We start from the raw sequence: 25,823 nt of genomic DNA on the forward strand, positions 1-25,823 counted from the left end.
CAAATATAAACCAGAAGCTTGTGAATGGAAACCAAAAGCACCTAGTTAAAAGGACATTTGACCCCAAATTTACAGAAAAACCTACAGTAAATCTATGAAAGAACCAAAATTCATGATTGTTTTCTTCTCATGACAGAGATTCATGTGTTTCTATGATTGAAAATTAAGGTAAAGAATTCATTGGAAGCTCAAGACTGCCATGATATACTCGACCATTCGAGTATTTTGGGTCACCGAGAAATGTCCTCTTTTTTAAAACAAAGGCAGTTTTTTTTCAATAAAGATAGCAATAAATGAATGAAAAATGTAGTCTAGACATTGTTAATGTGGTAAATGACTATTCTAGCTGGAAACGGCTGATTTTTAATGTAATATCTCCATAGGGGTGCAGAGGAACATTTCCAGCAACCATCACTCCTGTGTTCTGATGCTACATTGTGTTAGCTAATGGTGTTGAAAGGCTCATTGATGATTAGAAAACCCTTAGCACGTGGATAAACATGGGAGTTTTCATGGAAACATAAAATTGTCTGGGTGACCCCAAACTTTTTAACAGTAGTGTATTTTTTTTTCTAATGTTGGTCATGTCTGTGGGAACTGTACTTACTAGAATGACCGTTTTGTACAAAAAAAGTCAAAGAATCTCAACTTTTTTTAATCATCGCTGTCATTATTTGTGGCACCATAGCTGTTAAACTGCCTAAAACACATTTCTCTTTACCTTCTTCTTGGTTGTTCTGTTTCTATAGAGGTGCAAGACTTTATTTTGCCGTGAAAAATGAGTCTACAGAGAGTAAAAATATGACGAGAGCAACTAAAGGAACTGTTGGAGTTCAGAAGGTTCAAGAACATCGTGTTCATACGCGCTAGTTTTTCCATCGACGGGAAGCAAATATGTCAAGGTTTATTTCTTAAACTTTGTAACAGAAGTGTTTGGGAAGTGCTTTACACTGAAAAGTACACGACAAAAGCATGCAACCTTAAGCTTTGCTGAAGCACTTGTTTTCATCGGTAAGATGCAGTAAAGCGTGTTTAAAAAATCTACATTTTGAGGAAGCAGTTGCCAATACTTTGGTCTTGGATTTGCTTTTTCACCTGTAGATGAACAACCACAGTGAGAAAAGCGGAAGTAAAATACACTATTTTTAAAAATCTTCTGACTTTATGTTAAATTTGTGGAGGCATTTGACTTAATTATTCATCCTTTTCATCTCCTTTCATTCAGTTTTTCTGGCATTTCTATCAGTTTTTCCTCCGCCGGCGCTGCATCACACACTTCCACTCTGCCTCGCACATTCTCCACCGAGAGGGAAAAGTAAAAATAGCTTTGTGTTGAATTATTCATCCTCACCCTCAATTCTCACAGGTGGTAAGCTGCAGATTTTTGCTCGGTGAAATGCAACATGCAAAAACACCGCTCTTTTGGCTTAAAAGCAAGAAAAGTGGAACCTTTGGACCAGTTAGAATGACATTCGATGTTGAGATTTGAAATTTCTAAGTAGAGTGCACATTTTCCGTCTCCTGCCGTCTGTCAGTCACGACTTAATGACAAAGTTTGTTTCAGCCGACTCTTGTAGAACCCTCATCTCTGCTGTCTCCTCGTCTCTGCGGTGTCTGTGTTGTGTAAGCAGCTGGAATTGGTTTCTCAGAAAAGCTCTGCAGGTTGTTTCTGTAGCAACAGCTCGCTTCTGGCTGCTTCCACTGCCGTCGGTGTCCACGGTGACTAATGAAAAACCCTGTGCACCGGGCTGATTGTATGTTTGGGTCACTGACAGAGTTCATTCACTCTGCTGTCGTTCCTGCTGTCTGTGGGCACGTTGGTGCATCAAGAAGACTGATGGTGCTGAAAAATTTACTCGATTAATCAAGAAACACAAGATTTATCAAGATGAAGTTCAAATTTACCATTATATTTCCATTCAGATGCTAAAACTATATTCAACGTGTGTTATTTTATGACACAAATCCAACCTCCTCAAACATTAAAACTAGTTTAATCCCTAACAGCACTATAAAAAGGCATTTTGTAAAAGTCTTAGAATAGAATCCATACGCAGCATGAACGGGCTCAGTGGACACACCAGCCTTCAGCACCTGTCGAGTACGTTCTGCAGCTGCAGCAGTGATTTTATTCAATTATTCATCGTCTAAGTACTTCAGGTTCCACTGGTATTTGCTGCTTTTACGCCTTCACATGATTGTAAATTAAATATAATTCGGTTTTAGTCAGTCAAAACAAGCCGTTTGAAGATGTCACCTTGGATTCTTGGAAACAGTTTGGATATTTTTAGCTATTTTCTGACAGAAAATTAAAATATAGTTCACTTTAAGAGGCCCAACGAGGTTAAACTGTATCGTATTTCATAAATAATGGGAGATTCTGCAGTCAGGTTAGCAGCTTGTGTGCCTTGAGCTAAATGCTAGTGTTTCCTTGCTAGAATGTGCAACATATAAAATGCTTAATTTTCCTCCATCGCAGCTGAGTATGGACAAATACACTACCGTTCAAAAGTTTGGGGTCACTTAGAAATCTCTAGCCTAGCCGCGCTAGATAACCCACGACAACGAATTTAATTCTCTGCCAGGGTGGGTCTAGTTACCCTCCATAAGGCTCGAGGTTGGATTCTCCTAAAACTGGCCGGACCAATCACCATGAAGTGTAGAGTCAGAAGGCGGGCGTAACTAAGTGACGACAGAGGCGCGACGATTCTGACAGAAACAACCGGAAACAACTAGCCTAGCCACGCTAGACAACCCACGGCAACAAATTTAATTCTCTGCCAGGGTCGACAACAAAAACGACAACAGTCATTGAGCTCCATTAGCACCGACTCTGAATAATCTTTCTGTTAACATGTCTGTAATATACTTGAGCTTCACCCATTGACTGTATAAATAAGGCTTCACCGAACTACCTCATCCTCTGATTTCCGGCGCTCTAGGAACTACGTCAGCCTATTCATTGCGCTGATTGGTTGTATACCTACCCAAATGCTGCAGAGTGATTTGATAGACAACCTTTTAGCCCGCCTCCCTCCCTGTTGAGAGTTCCTAGACCCTTGTGTCTTCAGACCTGGGTCTAGGACGGCTAGGCTAGGAAATCTCCTTATTTTTGAAAGAAAAGCATTTTTTATTAATGAAGATAACATTAAATGAATGATAAATCCAGTCTAGACATCGTTAATGTGGTAAATGACTATTCTAGCTGGACATGTTTAATGGAATATCTCCATAGGGGTACAGAGGAACATTTCCAGCAACCATCACTCCTGTGTTCTAATGCTACATTGTGTTAGCTAATGGTGCTGAAAGGCTCATTGATGATGCAGCTATTTTGCAGCTTTACATCCTCCAGTAAATACAAGGACCTTCCAGCTTTCTCTACCTCCTCCTCTCTGCTGCTGTAAACTGTCCAGGTTTGTCTCGGATCATTTAACCTCCCACAAAAAAATAAATAAAAGGGTCTTCGAGTGTGTCGCCATCCATTCATACCTTCTTACTCTCCTCTAACCTCCCCCCCCCAGCCTTTGTCCTTCTGTCTCCCTCCCACTCGCCTCACATCCTTCCTTCTCCTCCCCCCCCTACCCCCACCCCCCCACCCCCCCGTCCTACAGCATGAGTCAGCAGCGGTACGGCGGCCCTTCATCGATCTGTCAGAGTGATGTGGTCATATTCGGTTTCTGTCCTTCCCAGAAGACCTGAACGTTTAGCCTCCCTCTTCCCCCCAGAACTGTCGGCTTCTGACACCACAGAAGGGATTTGGGGAAGTGCTAAGACGGACTGCTTGCAGGGGGGATAAAAATATAAAGTGTTAGTGAGAGGAGGGAGGGCGGTGAGGCAAACAATGCAAAATGGATCAAATAAAAAAAAACAACAAGGAGAAAAAGTTGCAGAGGACGCCGGCGGTGAAAAACAGTTGCATCGATCTGCTGAAGTAAAATGTGCTTCTTGGTTCAGGTGACCGATCAGGAATCGCATTAGTCTGCAGCAGAAAGATTCACATTCGCTGCAGACATGTCGGCGCCACTGAGCTTCGTTCATTAGTTTCCTTTCTGTTCGTGTGTGACGAAGGTGTTTGAGTCACGCTATCTGAATCATATCTTTATTTGTTTGTTTGGGGATGGGATTAGTTTTCAACGGCTGCATGACGTGTTTCAGCTCCGTAACTGCAAACACTTTTAGAATTTTCAAGAAATTATTTACATTTTGTTGGTTTGTTTTAATATCTATTACTGGTATTTCCATCCTCTGAGGTGTCTTTGTATTCAGTTGTGAACAAAACTGCACATACGCTTGTAAAGACCACATTTATCATGGAAGTCTTGAGCTTCCACTGACTTCTATTCCTTCATTTTCTGTGGCGTAATCATTGAAACGCATGAAAGAAAATGTGACGAAAAGAAAACCAGCATGCATTTTGGTTGTTTCATGTATTTATTGTAGGTTTTCTGTAAATTTGGCAAAATCTTCCAGGTCAAAAATATACATCCAACAATGCTGATATTTGGTTAAATGTTCTTTGGCTGTTTCCACCTTCAGTAGGTGCTTTTGGTTTCCATCCGCAAGCTTCCGGTTTATCTTTGACTCTTCTTCTTGACAGAATTAGTCAGTTCAGTTAAATTTGTTGCCTTTCTTGCAGAGACTTGTTTCTTGATGAGTTTTAAGTCAGAACTTTGGGGAGACCAGTCTAAAACTTTAATTCTAGCCTGATTGAACCATTTCTTTACCACTTTTGATGTGTGTCTGGGCTCATTGTCGTGGTTGTAAAAATCAACTGCATTCAAGATTTAACCTTCTACTGATGATTTTAGGTTTTCCTGAAGAATGTGGAGGTAATCCTCCTTCTTCATTATTCCATTAGCACCAAAACAGCCCCAGAGCATGATACTGCCACCACCATGCTTGGCGAAAAGTTTGGTGTTCTTCTTGTTAAAGGCTTCTTAACTTCTCTGCTGTTTTGTATGTATTGCATCAGAAAAATATCTCCTACTCTCCATGTAAACCAGGAAAAACTACCGCTTAAAATGTATTATTTGCTAGATAATTAAACGCCAATAAATCCTTCACGTTACCTTGAAGCCTCTCAGATCCTCAGAATAGCAATGTTAAGTGTTTAACGAACAAACTGGTGGGTGAAAAAAAATCGAGTCTTTTCATGAATGGCCTTCCAAGCAATAAAAAGTCCCTAAAAATGGACATTTTTCAGAAAAATCTCAAAGCCTACATGTTTTCAGGAGCTTTTAGTAGTTCTCAGTGGTCTTAATTTATAGTATTTTAGATGTATTTGTCCTAAACTTTCTCTTATAACTTGTTATCCTGTACTTTGTTGTTCTTTGCACTTATTTGTGTCAACATGTGCAGCCCTTTGGTTAACTCCAGCCGTTTTAAACGTGCTCTGTGACTAACCGTGATTTGATTCGATCTAAATTGGCTTTAAGTGTCCGTCTGGAGCTCTGGGATCTGTGAAGGGGTCAAACCAGAACGAGATGTTAAGCTGCTGTTTAAGCTGCATTAGCACTCGATGATAATGAGATTTTGGCGGAAAAAAACAATGAATGTGGCCCTGGATGTTCATTGTGATGAGAAGAGTCTGCTAACTGAGTTAACCAATGGAAACCAATGGACGCTGGGAGGCACTGGGTATTATTTAGCCGTCTTTTGCACAAATTTAACATCCATATGTGTGTGTTTTTTGAAGGCAACATGAGTCTAAGGATTGATTTGACACTGAAACCTGAGTCCAGTGTGACTGTTGTAGAGTGATATCAGCACAGGAAATATATTCAACGTGGACTTAAAGGACAGATTTGAAGTCAACTGTCGTAGAAATCCCACTTAAATGTTCAAAAGACAGCAGAATCATTACATTGGAAGGTGGAGACACATAAATGAGATAAAGCCTAATAACGTTGGTGTTGTCTTTTAAATAAATTTGATGCAGTTGTTTCGTTTTGCTGCCGAGTGTTTCGTTCGATGCAGACACTAATGAATATTTAAGTTCTGTTCAATAGAAGTGCCGGGTGCATTTTGTGTTAAACGTGGCGCTAACGTCGTCCATAAAAGTAAAAAAGGAGCGATAAGGAAGACGAAAGGAAGCCGAGCTGCCTTTGTCTTTGCCTCCAAGGTCAGCCGTTCTGCTGAATCAAATGTTTCCGACTGATAGAAGTGGGGCTTCTCTCCCTCTGCTTCCTCCATCCATCACCCTCCCCCCTCTTGTTTTTCACTTCACATTCCTCCTCCCATCCTCCTCCTCCTCTCTCTCTCTCCCTCCGTCTCCATCCTTTCTGGGGCGCTGCGGATGCAGTTCCCATGGCAACCATTGGATCCATGTTTGTCTGATACGTATGAGATCCATTAATAACCCTGCCGGCTGCAGATAATAACGGAGCATCTCGTCCCCGAAACCGCAGACGGAGGGAAGAGATGGAGGCAGAGACACAAGCTGGAAAACCCGAACAGCACAGAGCAGCAGGGAAATAGATGAATGCACTTTTTACTGCTATAGAACCCCTGTAATGCTAATATTTTGAAGGAAAATTCTAGATATTAAGGATTTAAGATGTGGTAAATCATTTTTTCTACCTGGCATTTTACAGGTCTTCCTTCATTAGTCTTAAGTTTCCACAGGTTTTTTTTTTTTTTAAACAAATTTTTCCGGCCGACTTTCTGCCAAATTTTGCAAAATGCCTAAATAATATAGACTTATTGGAAGAAATGTTCTGTATATTATGGGGTGAAAAATGCTAAATCATTTTGTACTTGTTTTTTTTTAACTGTTTTTTGTTCTATTACAGACAATATCTAATAAAATCACAGGAAAAAAATGCTAATTTACTTGTTAACCCTACAAAAACAGGCCAAAGCTGTAAATGGTGTTTTTACAATTCATAGTTTGTTCTTTTACAGGATTTAACTGTAAAGATGTAGTTTTTATTGTATTTATAACAGAAAAATATCATTGATACCTGTAAATGCAATAGTTTGAAAGAAAAAATATGTATATTCAGGCTTGAAAAATAGAGAATAGTTTATTAAACCTGTCAGTTCCTAGTTATGTTAAATCACTGACAAGAACTAACAGCCTTTTCAACTTCTTTTTTAATTAAAGTTGCCGAATGAAAAGCTTTTTCTCTTTCACGCTGAATTTAAAAACTGTCTATTCACTGTTGCACAAAATCATCTTGAGTTGTTCTTTGATCACATAGCTTCTAATTTAAATCCGTTTTGGCTCCTTTATCATCTCGTCAACCTTCTCCAGTTGCTTCTGAACATTTGAGAACATTTTTTGTTGACTGAACAAAACCTTTTGTTGACGTCGACAACTATTGTTTGCTCTCAAACATGAGGTTTTGTTTTTGTGCTCCGTTAAAGACAACAGATCTGTGTCTTTGTGCAGAAAAATCATGAGGGATAATCTGTCCACGGAGCCGTTATATAACGTCCAAAGTCAAACTGTGTGCGAGTTCACGAGTTCTCCGAGTCAGGTGGCGGTTATTTGGGCGGTGCGGTTCTGGTAGGTGACGGGTGGACGAGTCGGACTGTTTGTTTGTGAGCTCATCTTAGTCCAGGTTCCACATTCAGCCCAGTTTGATTTTCAGTGGACCGGATCAGTAAAATCACAGCAGAATGACCGATAAATAACCACAACTCCGAATGTTTCCTTTGTTTTAGTGCAAAAAAAAGTGCATTCTGAGAATATTCATGTATATTCAAAATGAGAAAACCATGAGACAAACAAGTCAGACAAAAAAGCAACAAAGTACCACAAAAATGAGGCACAAAATGACAGAAGTGAGAAGCAAAACACAAAAAGAGACACGAAATGATAAAAGCAGGACATAAAGCAATGAACAAAGCAAAACACAAGATGAGAAAAATGAGACAAAAACACGAGAAAAAAGAACTCAAAACAGTAAGTCAGACAAAAAACAAGCACAAGACGAAACATTACAAAAATGAGACACAGAAACTCTGCAGTTAATGTCTTCTCTGGACGTTTTACATCTTGAGAACCGGATTGGACCCTCTGGAGGACCGGTTTGGGCCCGCGGGCCTCGTGTTGGACACCCCTGCATTGGAAGAGGAGGATGAGGATACCTGCAGAAATGTGTGTGAGGCGGCGCATGAATGGAGGGAGGTGTGTGTGAGTGTGAGATGATGTGACCTAGTTTCCACTGCAGAGGCTTTTCTCTAACAGGGACACCAAGTCTCAGTGAAGCGAAGCGCAAAAGTGTCGACATTAATGTTGTGTTTTTAAACTCTGCACGGGACGACTGGGAGGTAGACTCAGATTCTTAAAAGTTTTGCGGTTTTTACTGCAGGTTTTTTAACGTATTTTTTCTTGCACCCAAACACTGATTTAGTTTTTGATTTTTTTTTCCATTTATCAGCTTAAAAAGATCATAATTATGACAAAAAAATAAGTAACTGATAAAATTCCGTTGAAATGAAGTGAAAATCCTACATTCTTCTGTTACTTGTTGAACTGCTAATAGTAGACTAGCACTAGAAAATTCTGTTCCTCACATGTGATAATGTGCGGCTACAGTTATGGGTTTTAAGGCTTGATGACCGCTCTGAGACTTCACTGTGGCCTTCCCTGTGTTTTTTTACACTCAGCGATTAGTTTTCGCCTGAATCACTGATGATAATTATCGGTTTGAGGCGTTGCGTTGGTGAGAGAAGTGCTCAGAGCTCGGTGGTCTGCAGCCTGTAAAGATCGTCACATCCTTGCCAGCAAAGCGTGAACCCTGATGATGCACCAACACCAGCGCTCAGATGTAATTAGCTCTCACCCTCCGACAGACTCCGCACCCGGGGACGGATTTATGAAGCCTGCTTCAAACGCGTCCTAATGGGAAGAGATAAGTGTCGCTGGATTTGCTGGAGTTCACGCTATTTGCGAGGATCCGTTTTGCACAGAAAAAAGTCTCTGCCTCTGAAGTTTAATTGCGGCTTTAGTGAATTATTCGGAACGCTGTTGCTCCATTAATGATTTCTTTCATTTTCTGAGCTTTCTGATCTCTGACAAATCCCAAATCTGAACTTTGCCTCTTTCAAAATGCATCTCAGCACAGTTCCAGACGCTGATTGCATAATTAGCCTCCATATTAGCAGATCAGACGCTAATTACAAACAGCACAGCCGCAAATTAAATGAAAGCCTCGATGCAAATTTGCTCCGTGTTTTAGTGCCGCTTGTCGTTTTTGTAGGATTGGTTTTGATTGTTTTGTTTTTGAGTTGTTTTTTGTTCATTTTGCAGCTTTATTTAACATAAATAAGTGATAATAGCATGTAAACAGCTGTATTTGTATTTTCAATCCAGTAAATATGGAAACTAGAAAAGCACTCAGGGCGCAGTCCTCCTCCAAGGCTGCTCATTCCCCCGTATGGCATTGTCAGAAATGCAGCATTTATTTATTAGTTATTGATCTGAAACCACGGCAACATAGAATGTGTCCATTTAATATAGATGTACCCACAAACTAAATGACCTTCCTATGAGCACAGGTGTGTGTTCTGCATGTGTACGTTATGTACGGATACCGAATCACGTGACCTAAATATGTAGCGGACGGCGGGAATTGATGGGACTCAGAAACACCCCCACAATTTAAACAGTTGTTCCTCGGATCATTTCTGACGGATAAGTCCTGAGCGGTGGATTTGTATTTGGATCACAATCATGTGATCATCTGCAGGCAGCTGATGTAGTGTTCCCTTGTTGTCATGGTTACAGTGACGCCGTGCTGCTATCTCACAATGATACAGAAATCTTTAACAAATCAGTGGATCCAGACTACAAGCCGCATCACTGCCAAAATCTTATCACTTGGCCCTCGTGTCATTTCTGACCTTCCCTGAGAATTTCATCCAAATCCGTTGGTCTGTTTTTGAGTAAAGTTGCTAACAGACAGACAGACAAATGTACACCGATCGCCACATAATTTCACCGTTCCTTGGTGGAGTAATTACAACCACATTTATTGACTGTTTTTCAGTGAACTTGCTGCTCCTTCTGTGATTTAAATCCCCACAGGAGCAACACATTTGTATTTTCAGCTGATTTCTAATTTTTGCCGTCTGTTTTCAAGTAATGTTGCTGACAGACAGACAGACAGACATTCCTTGGCGGAGTAATACATTTGTGTATGAGGAGTGAAGCAGCAATGTTCCATCTTTAAATGTGAGGATTTTCTGCATTTTTGGGGGGTTATTTACGACACAAAACTGAATGTTTTTGGTTTAGGACTGTTAGAAAATAGTGCACATTTCTGGTAAAACGTGAGATTTCTGTCCTGGAAAGACCTGACAGCCTCCTCAAACCTTCCCGGCTTTTTTCCTTTTATACATCTCTGTATCTATATTTTTATAATGTACATGTGTGCTATATTTAATCCTGTGCATGGCCACTCATACATATGTTTGGAGTGGTTTTCTGGATCTTCTTCTGGATTAAAGCTGCTACAGTAGAAGCTCCATTTTTTTCGCTGACCTCCACATTTACCCCCATGATCCAACCCCCCACATCCCGACACACATGTTCCACCCAGCAACAGCCCCACGCCGGCTCACCACCGATTATGACGAGCCTCGGTGCAGCTTCATCTCCTCCCTCTCCTTCCCCTCATGTCTTCATTTCCCACCTGCCATTAATCTCCACGTTTCCCTTCAACCTCACACTTTAATCTCCTTCACATCACTCGTTCGTTACACGTCTTTCTCGTGTGTATTTCCTCTTTTTAATCCATTCTTTTCTGATTTTTCAGTCCAGCTTTTGTCACGTTCAACCTTCAGAATATCCACGTTTACTGACCTGTAGCCGCTCGCCACAATAAAAGCACAAAATAATCCATCAAGGTGACTTTCAGCAGGTTTTGAAGGATTAACTTTGGTTCTTTCTAGGAATCTAATAAAGTAAATATAATATATGTGATTTTAAAAAAAAGCATCAACTCTGAGTTCAGTAATTATATTTTCAGTGGATAAATACTTGCCGTGGTTTTCAAAAAAAGAGCTTCTGGTTCAAGGTACAGTAATATTTATTAGGAGGACTTCTGCTTTGCAAATTCAGTGACTAATTTATGCATAATAAAATTATTTCTATTGCCTCATTCAAAGCACTTTTTGCAGATTAGGGGGAGAGTTGGGAGTTTTTACCCGAGGTTTCGTTACAGTAAGGTCTAAAAATCTAATATAAATATATATAAATGTACATCGGAATGTGATTCAATCACTGGGTGTAATTTTTAAAAAATAATTTTACAGTTTTGACCTTTTTAATCGTTTTTTCCAGTAATTTTACAAGTTAATTACATGTAATTCCACGAAACTATGAAAAATCTGTAAAAAAAAAAAAAAAAACAATTAAATATTTTGCTTTTTTTATTCAAACATATAATTTCACTTTAAATAACATTAAATTCTCTAAAATAATATTTTACTGTAAAACATTGAACATTGCTCGCTAATTATCTTTAATTTCACAAAGCATAACATACATCATTTTACTTTAAATAACTTTAAATGTCTGTAAAATAAGTATATTTTAGCAGAATTAAATACAATAAAACATTATGTACATATTTATATTACATGTAAATTTATACTTCAATAATTCTACTGGTTATTTATCTTTAATTTTATAAAACTGGGAAAATCTGTAAAATAACAGTTAAATATTTTGCTATTTTATTCAAACATGCAATTTCACTTTAAAAAACATTAAATGTCTGTAAAATGATTTGTTGGAGCAGAATTAAATACAGTAAAACATTGAAAATTATTGACATTTATATTACATGTAAATTAGTACTTTTTTTCTGTAGTTTTACTAGTTAATTATTTTTAATTTCATAAAATACCAAATATATATATAATATTTTCCCATTTTTCAGTCCTACCATACATAATTTTGCTTTAAATGACATGAAATGTCTGTAAAATAAGTATATTATTAGCAGAATTAAATACAGTTAAACAGTAAGCATTATTTACATATTTAGATTACATGTAATTTAATACATTTTTCTGTGATTTTACTAGATATTATCAGTAATATAACAAAACAAAGGGAAAATAATATTTTTAGCAGATTTAAATGCAATGAGACGTCATTTTACAGAGAATTCATTACTATTTGCAAAAATACAGACTCTTAATGTGGACATTATTGACAGTTTTGACTGTAAAAAAGTCCCAAAAATTATATTTACCTGACAAAAACAACGGCTTTCCACCGTCCGTGTTGTATTTATTCGTTCAGCTTTTCTTAATCCGGGCTGTGCTGCCGTCCTACATGATCTGTGGACGGAGCATTAAATAGTAAAACCCGTTTGCGGTTCTGTCGTCTGGAAGTGAAGCTGAGACTTTCTTCACTTTGAAGTTTGTCACGTCGCCGCCTGTGATTCATTTAGACTTTAGTATCCACTGCAGAGCAAACGGTGACGCCTCATCGGCTGAAAATAGACGAAGCTCTGATTGATGCATCGATCGGCTTTAATGAACAGAACTGTGGCCGGAGCGTCTCCCTGCAGTAACGAGCAGATAATTGAGGCCGCCTGTCTTTTTTTTTTTTTTTTTTCTAGTTTCGTCTCGGTGTGAGCCACATTATTGATTTACCTAATGTGTTTTAATTCAACTCCATTGGGCCTTGAGATGCTGGAGTTTTGCTGCTGAAAGGCTGAACTGTGATTGGTGATTAAGGCTCAGCTCGCTGGACTCGCAGTGTGGAGGGAAGAACAATGACGGCATCCAGCACAGATCTGACCTCCTGAACACACACAGGCTGGTTCTGACGTCCGGCTGGGCTGCTGTAATGACTCTGATAGCTTCCACCATCTGTGGATCCCCCGGAGACGGAGGCCTTCGCTTTGTACGCTTCCGTTTCTGTTTCATCTCCCACTGATCTCTTAAACAGTCAAATGTAAAAGGTGAGAGGTGTGTAGCTTTGTTTAACCGCAGCATCTGTGGACGCCTGTCATTGATAGCCATCGTCCACCTGCTGAACTCCGTCTTTTCACCGTCTATTGTGGCTGTTTCACGTGTTTTTGTGGTCATTTGCGTAACATTTTTGTTGTATTCTATGTTTTTCTGGTTTTATGTCACTTTTTGGCCATTATGTAGATCTCTGTGTACAATATTTTGGCCCTTTTTTGTCTTTTTGGTTGTTTGGTATCATATTTCGGTCATTTTGTATATTTTTGTGGTTGTTTACGTCACATTTTTGTCGTATTTCATCTTTTCGTGACTGTTTTAGGTCATTTTTAAGCCGTTATACATGTTTCTGTGGTTGTTTTGTACAATATTTTGTCCATTTTTTGTCTTTTTTGGTTGTTTGGTATCACGTTTCAGTCATATTGTATGTTTTGTGGTTGTTTGCGTCACATTTTTGTTGTATTTCATCTTTTTGTGACTGTTTAATGTAATTTTTTGGCCGTTATGCATATTTCTGTGGTTGTTTTGTACAATATTTTGTCCATTTTTTTGTCTTTTTTTGGTTGTTTGGTATCACGTTTCAGTCATTTTGTATGTTTTTGTGGTTGTTTGCATCACATTTTTGTCGTATTTCATCTTTTCGTGACTGTTTTAGGTCATTTTTAAGCCGTTATACATATTTCTGTGGTTGTTTTGTACAATTTTTTGTCCATTTTTTGTCTTTTTTTGGTTGTTTGGTGTCACGTTTCAGTCATTTTGTATGTTTTGTGGTTGTTTGCATCACATTTTTGTTGTATTTCATCTTTTTGTGACTGTTTCAGGTCATTTTTTGGCCGTTATGCATATTTCTGTGGTTGTTTTGTACAATAGTTTCGCCCTTTTTTGTCTTTTTTGGTTGTTTGATGTCACATTTCAGTCATTTTGCATGTTTTTGTGGTTGTTTGCATCACATTTTTGTCTTATTTCATCTTTTTGTGACAGTTTCATGTCATTTTTTGGCTGTTATGCATATTTCTGTGGTTGTTTTGTTCATTATTTTGGCCATTTTTTGCCTTTTGGGGTTTTTTGACTTCACATTTTGGGTATTTTACATGTTTTTGTGGTTATTTTATTTTAAAGCAGCTGCAGATCCCACAATCAACCGTGCAAACTGTTGTTTCTAAGTATAGCGTTCATGGTACAGTTGTGTCAGCACGATCAGGAAGTAAACTCAAAGTATCCCTTGCTGCTGGGAGACAATTGGTCAAGTGCGTCTTATCCATTAATGTCGAAGTGTCCTCGAGCGAGACCCACAAATTACTCCCACTGGGACGTCCAGCTCCTTGTGCCGCCATCTGTGTTTAAATGGTTGTGAAGTGTTTTGTCCAGTAAGGTAGAAAGATCCTGTTTTTTTTTTTTTTTTGTTCGTTCTTGATGTTGATTTTTTCAATTCGTCAACTGAAAAATGTGTTTTCTAATTATGTCATCAATACTTATTTCCATTTAGCTAATGTAGAAATACTAGTTGAAACAGCATCATTTTTCTGATCTTTTTCTATCAATCATTAAACAACAAACATTAATAATGTCTTAAGAAGTTGTCATAACTCAAAAAGATTGATGCATTTATTCTTTTGTAGAGCTCAAGCTTTACTTTTTAGAGTAACTTAGGGAAGCTAAAAACGCATTAATTCACAGGTTTAGAACTCCTGGTTCTGAGTTATATTTCGCTCGTCTGCCTCGACCTATTTCCCACATCAGTAGCTTCCTGTGCTGAGTCGATACTGGGAGGAGAACGGATGAAAAAAAAACGAGCCGAGCTTGTTACCGTTTCCAGCAGATAACACGGCAGCTGCTGAATCACTGTTTTTTCTCTTTCAAGAAAAAGCTACACTATATTTGTTTTCAATTCTGAAGATTTCCACCAAAACCAGAGAAGCATGAAATATTTATAATCCCGTACTTAGGGATCATAAGAAGACGCTGCGTTCAAGACACTTCGGGGGCCCTCGGAGGTCCTTGATAGTCGGCGTCTATATTCCCCGACTGCAGCTTCCCAGATCTCTTCGCTGGCGCATAAAGCAGCAGAAATATTAGCTTAGCATATTAACAAGAAGAGGCCTTTCAGCTGCTGTTTACTGTGCCCGTATGAGACTTCAAATGGAGCCTCGTGGGAGTTTTGGAGACAAGTTCTCGCAATATTGTGAAGTCTAATGTGTCGTCTGGGATTGTACAAGGACAGAACAGCAGCTCACATGTTTGAGAGTGTGATGATGAAGTTTTACAGTGTGATCTTTTCTCTTCTTTGTCTCGTGCTTTGGCCCGGAGCTCAGTGATGCTCACTGCTTTGATGTAAACCTCACTTGGACAGCTTCACTTCTGAACTGAAGAATGACTCCTGTCTTCATCCTCCCTTTCTTTAGCACGCAGCTTAATCGATACCTTTTTTTCTTCTTCTTGCTGCCAGTGCAGTTTCACCCCGTTTTCCAAATGACCTACTTGGTAATCTTTCCCACTGTGCATTATTTTTTCTTTCCTGTAGCTGGAAGAAAAGATAACTGAGAAAGGGAAAGTACGGTGAGAGGGAGGCAACAAAAAAAGACATAAAAGGACATAAAAGGAGACATCCATGCCTGGATTTGCTGCACTTTCATAGCTTAGTGCAAGAACAGACTGTCTTATGGTAAAACTTAGATACAATAAACCAACTGAGGTAGTCGTTGGAGAAGGTTTTCATCTGGTCTTTGGGGGTTTTCCGTTGCCTCCAAACATTTTTAGTGTCTGTGTTCACCTGTGTTCTTCTCAGGCTTTACAACGATGAATAAGACGCTGACCTGGAGGCAAAACTGGAAATGTGGAGTGAAAAGTTTGAATAAGTTTAGAGAAGAACAACCCAATGCTGAGATTGTCTACAGGAAAGATCTGTCTCAAAATCTATTAAAAGAGGATCTGCAATCAGCCTGCGGTGCTTCTGAGGTGTGTAATGATGCCTAGCGTATCAGTAAGAGTCAGGATTAACAAATCTGAAGCAGTCTTCCGTGTCGATAAATTCTGGATTAGGTTGGTCTCATTTCAACTTTTCACTCAGCATCTCCATATTTCAAGGCATCTTATTAGGTCCAATCCAGAATCGGCGTATCCATCTATCAGTGCTGATAGATGGATTTCTCTAAACAAAACCTGCATTTTCAAAAAGCTCTTCAACAGACAGAAGCATGTAGTGCTCTAAAACCTGCTCAGGTTTTAGAGCACGACATGCTTCTGTCTGTTGAAGAGCTTTTTGAAAATGCAGGTTTTGTCTTCCAGCAGGACTTGGCATCTCCTCACACTGCTACAACCAGTCAGAAATGGTTCATGGCGTTACAGTGCCTGATTGGCCAGCCAACTCACCAGATCTGAACCTCACAGAAAATCAGTGTCGTGTTGTCAAGAGGTCAACCAGACCTAACAATGAAGAACTAAAGACAGCCTTCATGGTAAAGTGGGCATCCATTGCACCCTCAACTGCATATTTCTGCATTGTAAATCCTTTTTTTTTAGTTGTTTTTTTTGTTGACGGTTTGAAATATTCAAATATTTTGAGATTCTTTGGGGTGGGAATTCATGAGCTGTTGCTCATTATGTGTAAAGAATCTGGAATATATACAATCTGAGCATGTCTGATGAAAAATACAGAACTTTTTCCACCATAGTCTGTTTATTAAAGATGCACCCATGTGCGTCTTCCTCGCTTCCTCCATCTGCATCCTACCACACCCATCAAAGCTGCCTTCTCCTGCTGCATTTCTTTATTATTCATATTCATCTGCAGTTGCAGCTCTACAGAAACTTCAGGCAGAGTCATGCTAATTAAAGAGCCGCACTCTTGAAGCCTCTCGGGCGGTTTTCACGCTCGGAACCGATCCAAACCTCAGCTGCTGTAAACTGGGGCAGCTGAGGCCGCCGCTCTGCTTTCATTCATGCAGACTCGCGAAGCCTCTCGCTCTGTGTTTCGTGTTGGTTGGACGCAGGTGTTTGTGTTTTTTGGTGTTTGCATCTTGTTCCGGCGTGAATGTAGCGGCACGTGAGACATGCGAAGCAGCCATGTGAGAGTCGGGAAGAGGAGGAGAGATGCCGTGTCAGGACTCATGTTCAGTCTGCATCCATGTGGGCAGCGAAGGAGCGAAAATGAAACCGAGAAAATATGGACTTCAAACATAGAGCTCACCTCTTTTTTAATGTCCCGTTTTATCTGTTGCAACACAATGCTTCTGTCCTGAGATGGGAAATGGGGCGTGTTAGTTTATAAAGTGAGCTACTGATGTACAGAATAATCTAATATGATCAAAAAAGGCAGCAAAACTCTCAGAATCTAACTGTAGTTCACCCTCTGACTTGAACCTCACCTAATCCATAGCCAAACTTGGCCTAATACCCTCAAGCTTTATTTGTGTTTTCATAAAATATCACCTGACTTTGCTACTATTTATGGTCACCGCTTTTTTTCTGCAACATCCAGCGCGTTTACATCCATTCCCTGCCTCTTTATGCAGCACACAGGGCTTTCATTTGTATTAGCATGAGCAATAAACTCACAGGAAAACAATGCATGCATGTTTTCCAGTCTAGTTTTATTTCTTTGTGTCTTATTTTATTGTATTGATGACAGACTGCAATCACTGATCAACAGTCCATCTACAAAGCACATTTTATATAAACCAGTAGCAGAAATCAGTTAAAGTGAACATGCAGTATAGTAGAGCAGAAGTTACCGTTTTCATCTTTGGGAACAAATATTGTTCAGATTTCTAACCATTTTCAATTTTTATTTATCAGTTTCTTTAATCTAAGTCACCCACACCGAGGTAACCAACTGTCATTCATTTGATTATTTTGTTGAAAACTAGCGGTGCCATATGCAACAAGAAATCAAAGTAGGATTGTAGTTATTACTGACTGACTTAGCAACACTTAATTTCCTGAGTATTTACTTGAAGTTGGCACCAAATTAATTAACACTGTGTCAAAGAAGTTGGCGGTATGGCTGCATTTTATTCAACCAGATGTTTAAAAAGTCCAGGTAAATCTATGTCAGCGGTAGGTTTTATATCAAAAACTCAGTAACCATCATGGTAGATCCTCTAAACTAGTCTCCATATTTTCCTCAGTGGTTCTTGTGCTGGATCACCATTGATTTAGTTCTAGTTCATTTGCGTACGTGCACTTTGGTTTGCTCCGAATCTGTTCTAATCATTTGTTGACCAATTTCAGTTCATCTAGATCATGTGCTTTTTTCCCCCTTCCAACCAGAGTAGACACGATTTCCATCAACTAAGGTTCTCATTGGTTAACAACAGCTCTAATGTAAATTTGCTGCTAAACCCAATAACCGAGGATGTCAGATTCAAAATCTAAAGCATTACAACTTTAATAAAGAACATTGTTAACCTCATACCGGAAGGTTTAACACATCTAAACCAAATATTTTACCACACCACGGACATTTTTAAAGGTATTAACTGAATACATTGCATATTAATGGGCTGGTTTGCAGCACAGCCTCCGTCTTTTGTCTGATCCTCCTGTGGCTGAGTAACGTCTAGCTGTAGCTGTGATGAGCAGACTGGAGAAACTCTCGTCCGTCCATCAGTCATTGAGGCAGCCTGGTTCTGTCTGCAGCTGGAGCTTCAACTCCCCCACAGAGCTCAAATACTGGAAGATGCAGCTTCCTCTTCATTCCCTCTTGATCTCAGTGTGGCCTCAGAAACTGAAATATTGATGCAGGGAGACTTTCTTTCTTTTAAAATCAAAAGTGGCATCGCTTGATCAGAGCCGTGTGAGATCAGAACGGAGGCGCTGACAGATCCACGGTGGAGATTTCACTTGTGTTCCCGTCTGTGGAAACCGTCCATGCTTCCTGTGTGCACATGGACAAAAGAGTATTTATTCTGAGAGGCAGAAACAGAACATTTGTTTTCCTGCATACATTTGTACTGCACTGCGCTTTTCTTGCCGTTTACATGTTGTTACAGTGTCTCTTCACGCTCACATTATGAACTATCAAGTATCTGGTACCAATATTTAGCTCCGACATTGTCGATTCTAAAGGATTATGGAAAGAATAAGAGTAAAAAGAGAATGAATCAAAGTTACATGTCTGTTTATGAGGCAGAATAAGCTGGATAACAAAATGTGATCAATTTGTGTTACACTGCAAAAATATCTTGTAGCAAAAAGTGAATTTCTGGCCACAAGAGTGCCACAGAAAAATGTATGGAGTACTGTATCTTTTTAAAAAAAAAGTGTTTTAAAAACTGCAAATACCTGTAAAATAAAGATATTTTTTTAGTGGATTTAAACAATAAAACAGAGTTACTGGAAGAACAAATTACTAATTGTAAAAACACACATTTTTTATGCAGGTATTTTGCACAGTTTTCAAGTTTTAAATATATTTTGTGTGATTTTACTGGATATATACATTTGGCAACACAGTAAAAATCTGTAAAATAACCAACTATTAAGTATTTACTATTTTTCAATGCTTGATGTATACAGTTTTCTTTCAATTAACTGCAAATATCTGTGAAATAAGGATTTTTTTTTTTCCAAATCTGAAGATGACATGATGTTCAAATTGGTCAAAATACAGATTTTGATGTGAGATTTTACATTTTTTTTGTGTTTACAACAGAAATATTACATTTTGCGGTGATTTTTTTTGTTAGATATTACGTGTAGTTTAACAACAAAATAGCTTTTTAAATCCTTAACAAAAATAAGTTTTCTTTTAAATAACGGCGTTTGTCTTGGATATAATCATGTTTTGCTGATTTTAAATATGGTAAAATAATATAGATTTCTAATGTGAATGTTGTTTAGATTTTTGCCATTGGTTTTAAATAATTGCAGTTATCTGTAAAATAACGATATTTTTGCTCATTTAAATACAGTTAAAAATAATTGTAAGTTATGGTTCAACATTAAAGGGGAACTTCAGTTTTTTTCAACCTGGGCTCTGTTTCCATATGTAATTTCATACATGTGAGTGATGGAGAAATGAATTTTCGACATAGCTCCAGTATTTAGCCAGGCAGGCTGCTTAGCAGCTCAGCTAGCAGCTCAGCTAGCGAAAAGTATGGAGCAACTTGCCCCCCCCCCGCGTCAAAGCTCGCCCTAACGTGCTTTTTTTCCCCACACTGACTGACTCGGATAGTCTCAACGAGTGTCCGACAACATACTAGAGATGAGAAGTGAACGAAAACCGGTGTTTTGGAGCGAGCTATCCGAGCCGGTCAGTGTGGGGAAAAAAGCACGTTAGCGCGGACTTTGACGCGAGGGGGCAAGTTGCCCCATACTTTTTGCTAACTGAGCTGCTAGCTGAGCTGCTAAGCTGCCTGCCTGGCTAAATACTGGAGCTATGTCGAAAATTCATTTCTCCATCACTCACATGTATGAAATGACATGAAAACAGACCCCAGGTTGAAAAAAAACAAAGTTTCCTTTTAAAGAAGTAATAACTATTTGTAGAAATCTAGATTTTTCATGTGTACGGTTTTGGCTTGCTTTTTTACGGTTATCATCTAAATTAATTTTTTTTTTCATTTTCCCGGATGTTATCTGTAAATTAAAAAACAAGGAAAACCTGTAATATAACCTTCATTTTCTACAGTGCACCGTTAGCTAAAGCTGACCTTCTCCCAACTACAATATATAACCAAAGATCAGAGAGAATCCTCAGAGCTGATGCTTGCATGTACTGCTGCTCTGTCGGTGTCACTTCTCCTGATATCAGTAAACATTTCTCTGTGTGGCTGCATCGACATTGCTGAACTTCCACCATCCGCATGTAAATATAATTCAGATTATTATGCAGATTCTTCTCGGCTTAGTGAAAGTGAAAGAAGGAAAGGAGGTCATTTGAAATACAGCACCGTCAGTGTTTAAGCTCCTGCAGATTTTTCATTTTTTGCTCTCATTCCAAAATGTCTGTCATCTGAGATAGAAGCGATCCAACTTTGATCGTTGCCCTCAAAGTCTTGTGCCTATAGGGGGAGTCGTCTTTGCAGAGCGTCCCTCCTCCCCACCTGCAGCGCTCATATATATTTCAGCAGCTTGGGGGACGGCCAGGTTCACTATTAGAGGGATGACTCAGAAGTGGGACTGGATGGCTCAACAGACTGGAGGTAATCCTGCCTCCTCCACCTCGAAATAGCCCCTCTTCCCCCACTGTCATCTCGCAGCACTTCTTCAACACTTTTCCCTCAGTGCTTTCTGCATATTTTACATTGGAATCTGCACGCTTTTTTTCCCCCATTTTGTCCATTTTCACAATCTCCTCCTGTCATCTGTCCTTTTTAAATAAAGGGAGGGGGTTCTTTTGGGAACAAGTGAGCCTGGACTCACATGGCATGAAGGGCAAAGACACACAAAGGGAAAGAGGGTTGGAGTAAAAGGAAAGAATTGATTTTCCAGTCGGATAGGCCATCCAATGAAGGACCAAGTCTGCCCTCGGGGCTCTGGCTCCTGATGGGAAAGGCCAGCCAGTGACCTTAAGACTCAACTGATTGCGTTTTTCCTCTTTTTTTTCTGAGATAAAATGTCCTGTCGGGTTTTAGTTGGAACGGCAGAGCATTTATTTAGAGGCAGGCATTGGAATAGGTGTCAGACAGCTTTGGATTTAGCTTTGTAAGGGTGTGTTGTGTGTGTTTTTGTGTGCGTTTGCCCTTCTAAACATCCCAGCGTCCCCTCTGGCATTCCAGCAGCGGCGCGAGACCGTGGATGGACGCATCGCAACGCGCCTCATGCAAACACACAAACACGGATACTGTTGGCTGGCTGGCGGCCATGACAGATGGGGGAGTTGGGTTCACCGGGGAGGGGGGGAGGTTGCCATGGTAACCGGCATCAGCGCTACCCTGAGCTAAATCCACCCTTTTGCAAGATGGAGAGGAGCCGGCTCTGCAGAGGAGTAGCAGCAGCGTGGGCAGCGTTTTTAGCTCGTTTGTGACTCGCCTGTTTTTGTTGTTGTGCAACAAGTCGACGTTAGCGGGTTCACCGCTCAAGTTTAGATCCGAGGTTGATCGGCAGCCATAATTGCGGATAATGGCGTTGTTTACAGTGCGATCGGTAAATGTGACACTGAGAAAGTATGTCAGGACGACGGAGATGTGTACTCCCCCCCCTCCCGTCTGAATCTCTCCACATTTCTACTACATCTTCCTCACACTCGGCCATTATCACACAGTCATCTCCTCATTCCCCCACATCTTCACATTACCCTCCACTCATCCCTCTCAATGTCCCTGTTTCTGAGCAGCAGCTACACAATTTCCACCATTTTCCTCTCACTCTCCGACTCCAGCAATCGATCCTGTTTAAGAGCAAACGAGGCAAAGCGGCCGTTCACCCAGAAAGCCTCTAACTGGATGTGACAGGCACTAAAAGCCAATCGGGCTTCGGCAGCTCCAGTCCGGCGGCACCATATGGATCATTCCTTCAGCAGCGCTCCTGCATGCAATCTTTGCTGTTATTCATCTTAATTTTCTTAGCTTGCGTGCTGAAACATGCACACATACACATTCTGTACTGTATTAGAGGGCACAGAGCACAGTAATCCTACAAATACACTGTTATTCTCTCCCACACACACTCATATACCCTCTGGCTTCTACAATGATACTCCACCATACGCTACTCTCCTGCATGCATTCACATAATACAGCACAGTTTGACGTTATGGTGTCTCGTAAAGCTCCTTTAAATGTAACACACATTTAAAGCAATCAGGAGCTGAGTATTTCAACTGTTGCACCTTTCTTTTTAGGTCTACTGTCTGTTTTAGAGAAAATGCTTACCAGAATGTGCTTTCTTGAGCTAAATGACAAGACATTTCTGAATATATGACATGGATGTAGCCTCTAGTTCTAATAAATGATGTCTAATAGTGGCATTCTGTGCAACAGCCAGCAGGGGGCGACTCTTCTGGTTGTGGACGATCAGAAAACACCCTAACTTCTCACTTTATTTTCTAACTCAGCAAACATTTTTCCTGTACGTTTATGGTCTTAATAGTAAGTTTGAAGACTTTTTGAATACAGCGTGAAATTTGTTTTGTAAATTCTGGTCCCATTTAGAGAAAAATAGACAATACAGCAGGATGTGGTTTACCTAGTGAATGTCAGGTTGCTATTGTATGGGCATGTGTAATGTCCTCACGTTCTCAGTTAGATCCACCCCTCACTCATTCTGTAAAGTTTCTAAAGACAAAGATGACAAAAGGTTTGAACATAGTAGTCCACAATCGAGTAGGTGACACTGATTAATTGTTTATCGATTGATTTAAGCATGTAAGCATATATAAACCGGTGAGGCAGAAGAAGGAAAAGGTCATGCATGTCAGAAATGTGTTCTGCATCAGCTGTAGTTCCTTCCTCTCACTTGATCTGTTTCCTCAGTTTTAACATTTTCCAATGTTATAATGCTGAAGTAGCACATTTTTTCACATCTTAGTCTAAATACAACCAAAATTTACAAAATCACCATTATATTGTATTCAAACAGTCTTAAATTAAGCAATTAACACCATAAACTCATCAAAAGATTAGTATTCAGCCTATCAAAGATGTAATAATTAAGGAAAAAAAACATGGATGTCAGAAAATGCAGTCGTAGCTGCAGCTGTAACATCTGGTTGCACCACCAGGGGGAGCCTGTTAATATTAGAAACTGTGCCGAATCAATAAGGCCAGATGACTGGCAATTCTCTGTTGGCAAGCAGAGAGCATTGTGGGAATTGAACTGACAAAGGGGCACCATGAGAAAGTCTTCTGTGATGATTAATGGCTTCCAATCAGAGATCTTCTAATCCCAGGAAGCTAAAATGTGCTACTTCAGTGCCACTATGTAGCTAACTGTCTGTGCCAGATTAATGGCTCATGTCATGTGATATATGTCATTAATATATGCCTTGGAGTGGATTATTGAGTAATTGATTATTGATTGAATTTGCTGCCAGCTACATACATCTTTTACATGCAGTCCGTGGCTTCTGGATGATGCTAACGTAAATCAGGTTTCCGCTGGTACATCCCACAAAATGCCCGGTTGGACTGGAATCTGGGAAGTTTTGAGAAAGGTCAACATTTCAGGCTCCTGGTCATGTTCCTCCAGCTGTTCTGATCAGTTTTTCTGGTGTGGTGGGGCGCATTGTCCAGCCGTAAGTCAACAACAATATTTAGTCCATGTATATCAAAGTAACATCCACATACAGGCCGGTACCTCTTTAACCTGTAAGTGGTTTCAGTGTTGGAGTTTATCAGTGTATGATGCTAGAACTGCACAAAGAAGTTGAGGAAACAGCTAGCTTTTCTCCGTCCAGTGGACCACGATTGGAATTTGTGTTTTTGTCGTCCAACAACACCAGCAGCTTAGTGAGCCTTTTGCAGAACACCAAGCAAAATCACATCACGCCAGTTTGATTTAATAAAAATGAATGCAAAGCAGGCTTCAGCTGTTCATTCACTGAGTCAAATGTACATTCAATCAACGTTTGCAGTAAATCCCTGCACAATCAGGGTCCACCTACACAGGTGTTTCCATTTATAACGGAGTGATTAGACGTCTTCTGGGGACCCGGTGGGCAGATTCAGACGTGGTTTGACTGACAGCTCCTTTACTCTCCTGTTAGTTTTGTTGCGTCATTGGGATCGTTCCAAACCCTTTAGCCAACACTGGGCCAATTTGTGCCGGTTGAGTGTTTGTTTCTCGTTGGCGCACAAAAATGCCACGCATCATTTCCACGGACTTGGAGTGACAGCTGTGCGCAAAGAAAATGCAGACTAATAAACACGTATTTAAAGTCCGTTTCAATGGAGGAAGGCTCTCTGCCAACACTTAGGAGCTATTAAAAGATGAAACCACTGCAGTGTTTCTTCTACCTGCTGCTGTTTGACTGTCAGCTGAATGAGTTTTAAGGTGGAAAATGTCACTTTATTCCTCACTTGCACCACAGTTCTTAAATCCCAGACAACACAGAGTATTAGAAAACACTTGTGTGTCTGTGCAGGTCCTTTGATATTCTGCTCGTCTCATTTTCAGCTTGTAGCCAGAGGTTTTGAACTGTAATTAGCTTTTGCTCCAAACTGCAGCATTTCTTCCATTTCAGCCGACAAAAAATGGTAACTGACCTCAAATGAATCTTTGCAAAGTTTCCCTCCAACATGTATCATTATCTCCTGTCCAGTTCACTCCAGTATGCAGACACAGAAATGCTTGTATGCACTTTTATCTCCAGTTTGCACGTGGCAGTTGATACACAAATTTTCAGGTCAAACTCGTAGATTTGTAGTACACATTTGACTTTATATTTTCAGTCTGTCAGTAGTTGGTGTTATGCAGTGGAGGAACATTAGAGGAAGATAAAATGTCTTTGTCAGAGAATAACTAATAATAATTAATGTTGATGCACAGCAAATGTAGTTAATGTTGCGTTACTGTTTCTTATTTCATGGGCTGTTTGGGATTTTTGTTCCAACGCGTCTATGATTTTAAAGTGAAGCGTTCAAATACCGATTGGGAATCCTGTTAGCAGTGGTCGTTGCTTTGAATAATTCAGGTCAGTCTTGCTGATCAGACACTGTTGTTTGAAACAGCAGCTCATTATGGTCCTGCGCTCATTATTCTGCTGCCGGCTGAGGAGGAGGGAAAGTGTTGCAGCAAAGATTGGAAGCTTTGGTGGCAAACTGGGAAAATCTGACAAAACATCCCAAACATCCCAAACATGGTGGAAACCAACTGGGGAAAAAACACAAGAACAAGAGCCATCCGAGATTTCTGACCTCCGCCAAGGGAAGATGATACGAAGTTGGAAAATCTAAATCCGGATCCAGAATCCAGATCCTTAACCGGATCAACAGAAAATTTGAATG

General features: G+C 39.8%; 2 protein-coding genes across 3 annotated transcripts in view; both read left to right on the top strand.

Moving 5' to 3' along the window:
* pdk2a (pyruvate dehydrogenase kinase 2a) overlaps window positions 1–2,906 on the top strand; it is a 147,598-nt gene extending 144,692 nt beyond the window's left edge. Inside the window, exon 9 of the mRNA XM_051939155.1 lies at window positions 2,691–2,906. Coding sequence (XP_051795115.1) covers window positions 2,691–2,736 — 46 coding nt within the window. The 3' untranslated portion in view covers window positions 2,737–2,906. The remainder of the gene's footprint in view (window positions 1–2,690) is intronic.
* Window positions 1–25,823, top strand: part of myo1d (myosin 1D) — a 153,811-nt gene that overhangs the window by 119,531 nt on the left and 8,457 nt on the right. The gene's annotated exons all lie outside the window — the stretch shown is intronic.

The sequence above is a fragment of the Acanthochromis polyacanthus genome, chromosome 19 (genome assembly GCF_021347895.1).
Source record: "Acanthochromis polyacanthus isolate Apoly-LR-REF ecotype Palm Island chromosome 19, KAUST_Apoly_ChrSc, whole genome shotgun sequence".
Classification (NCBI taxonomy): domain Eukaryota; kingdom Metazoa; phylum Chordata; class Actinopteri; family Pomacentridae; genus Acanthochromis; species Acanthochromis polyacanthus.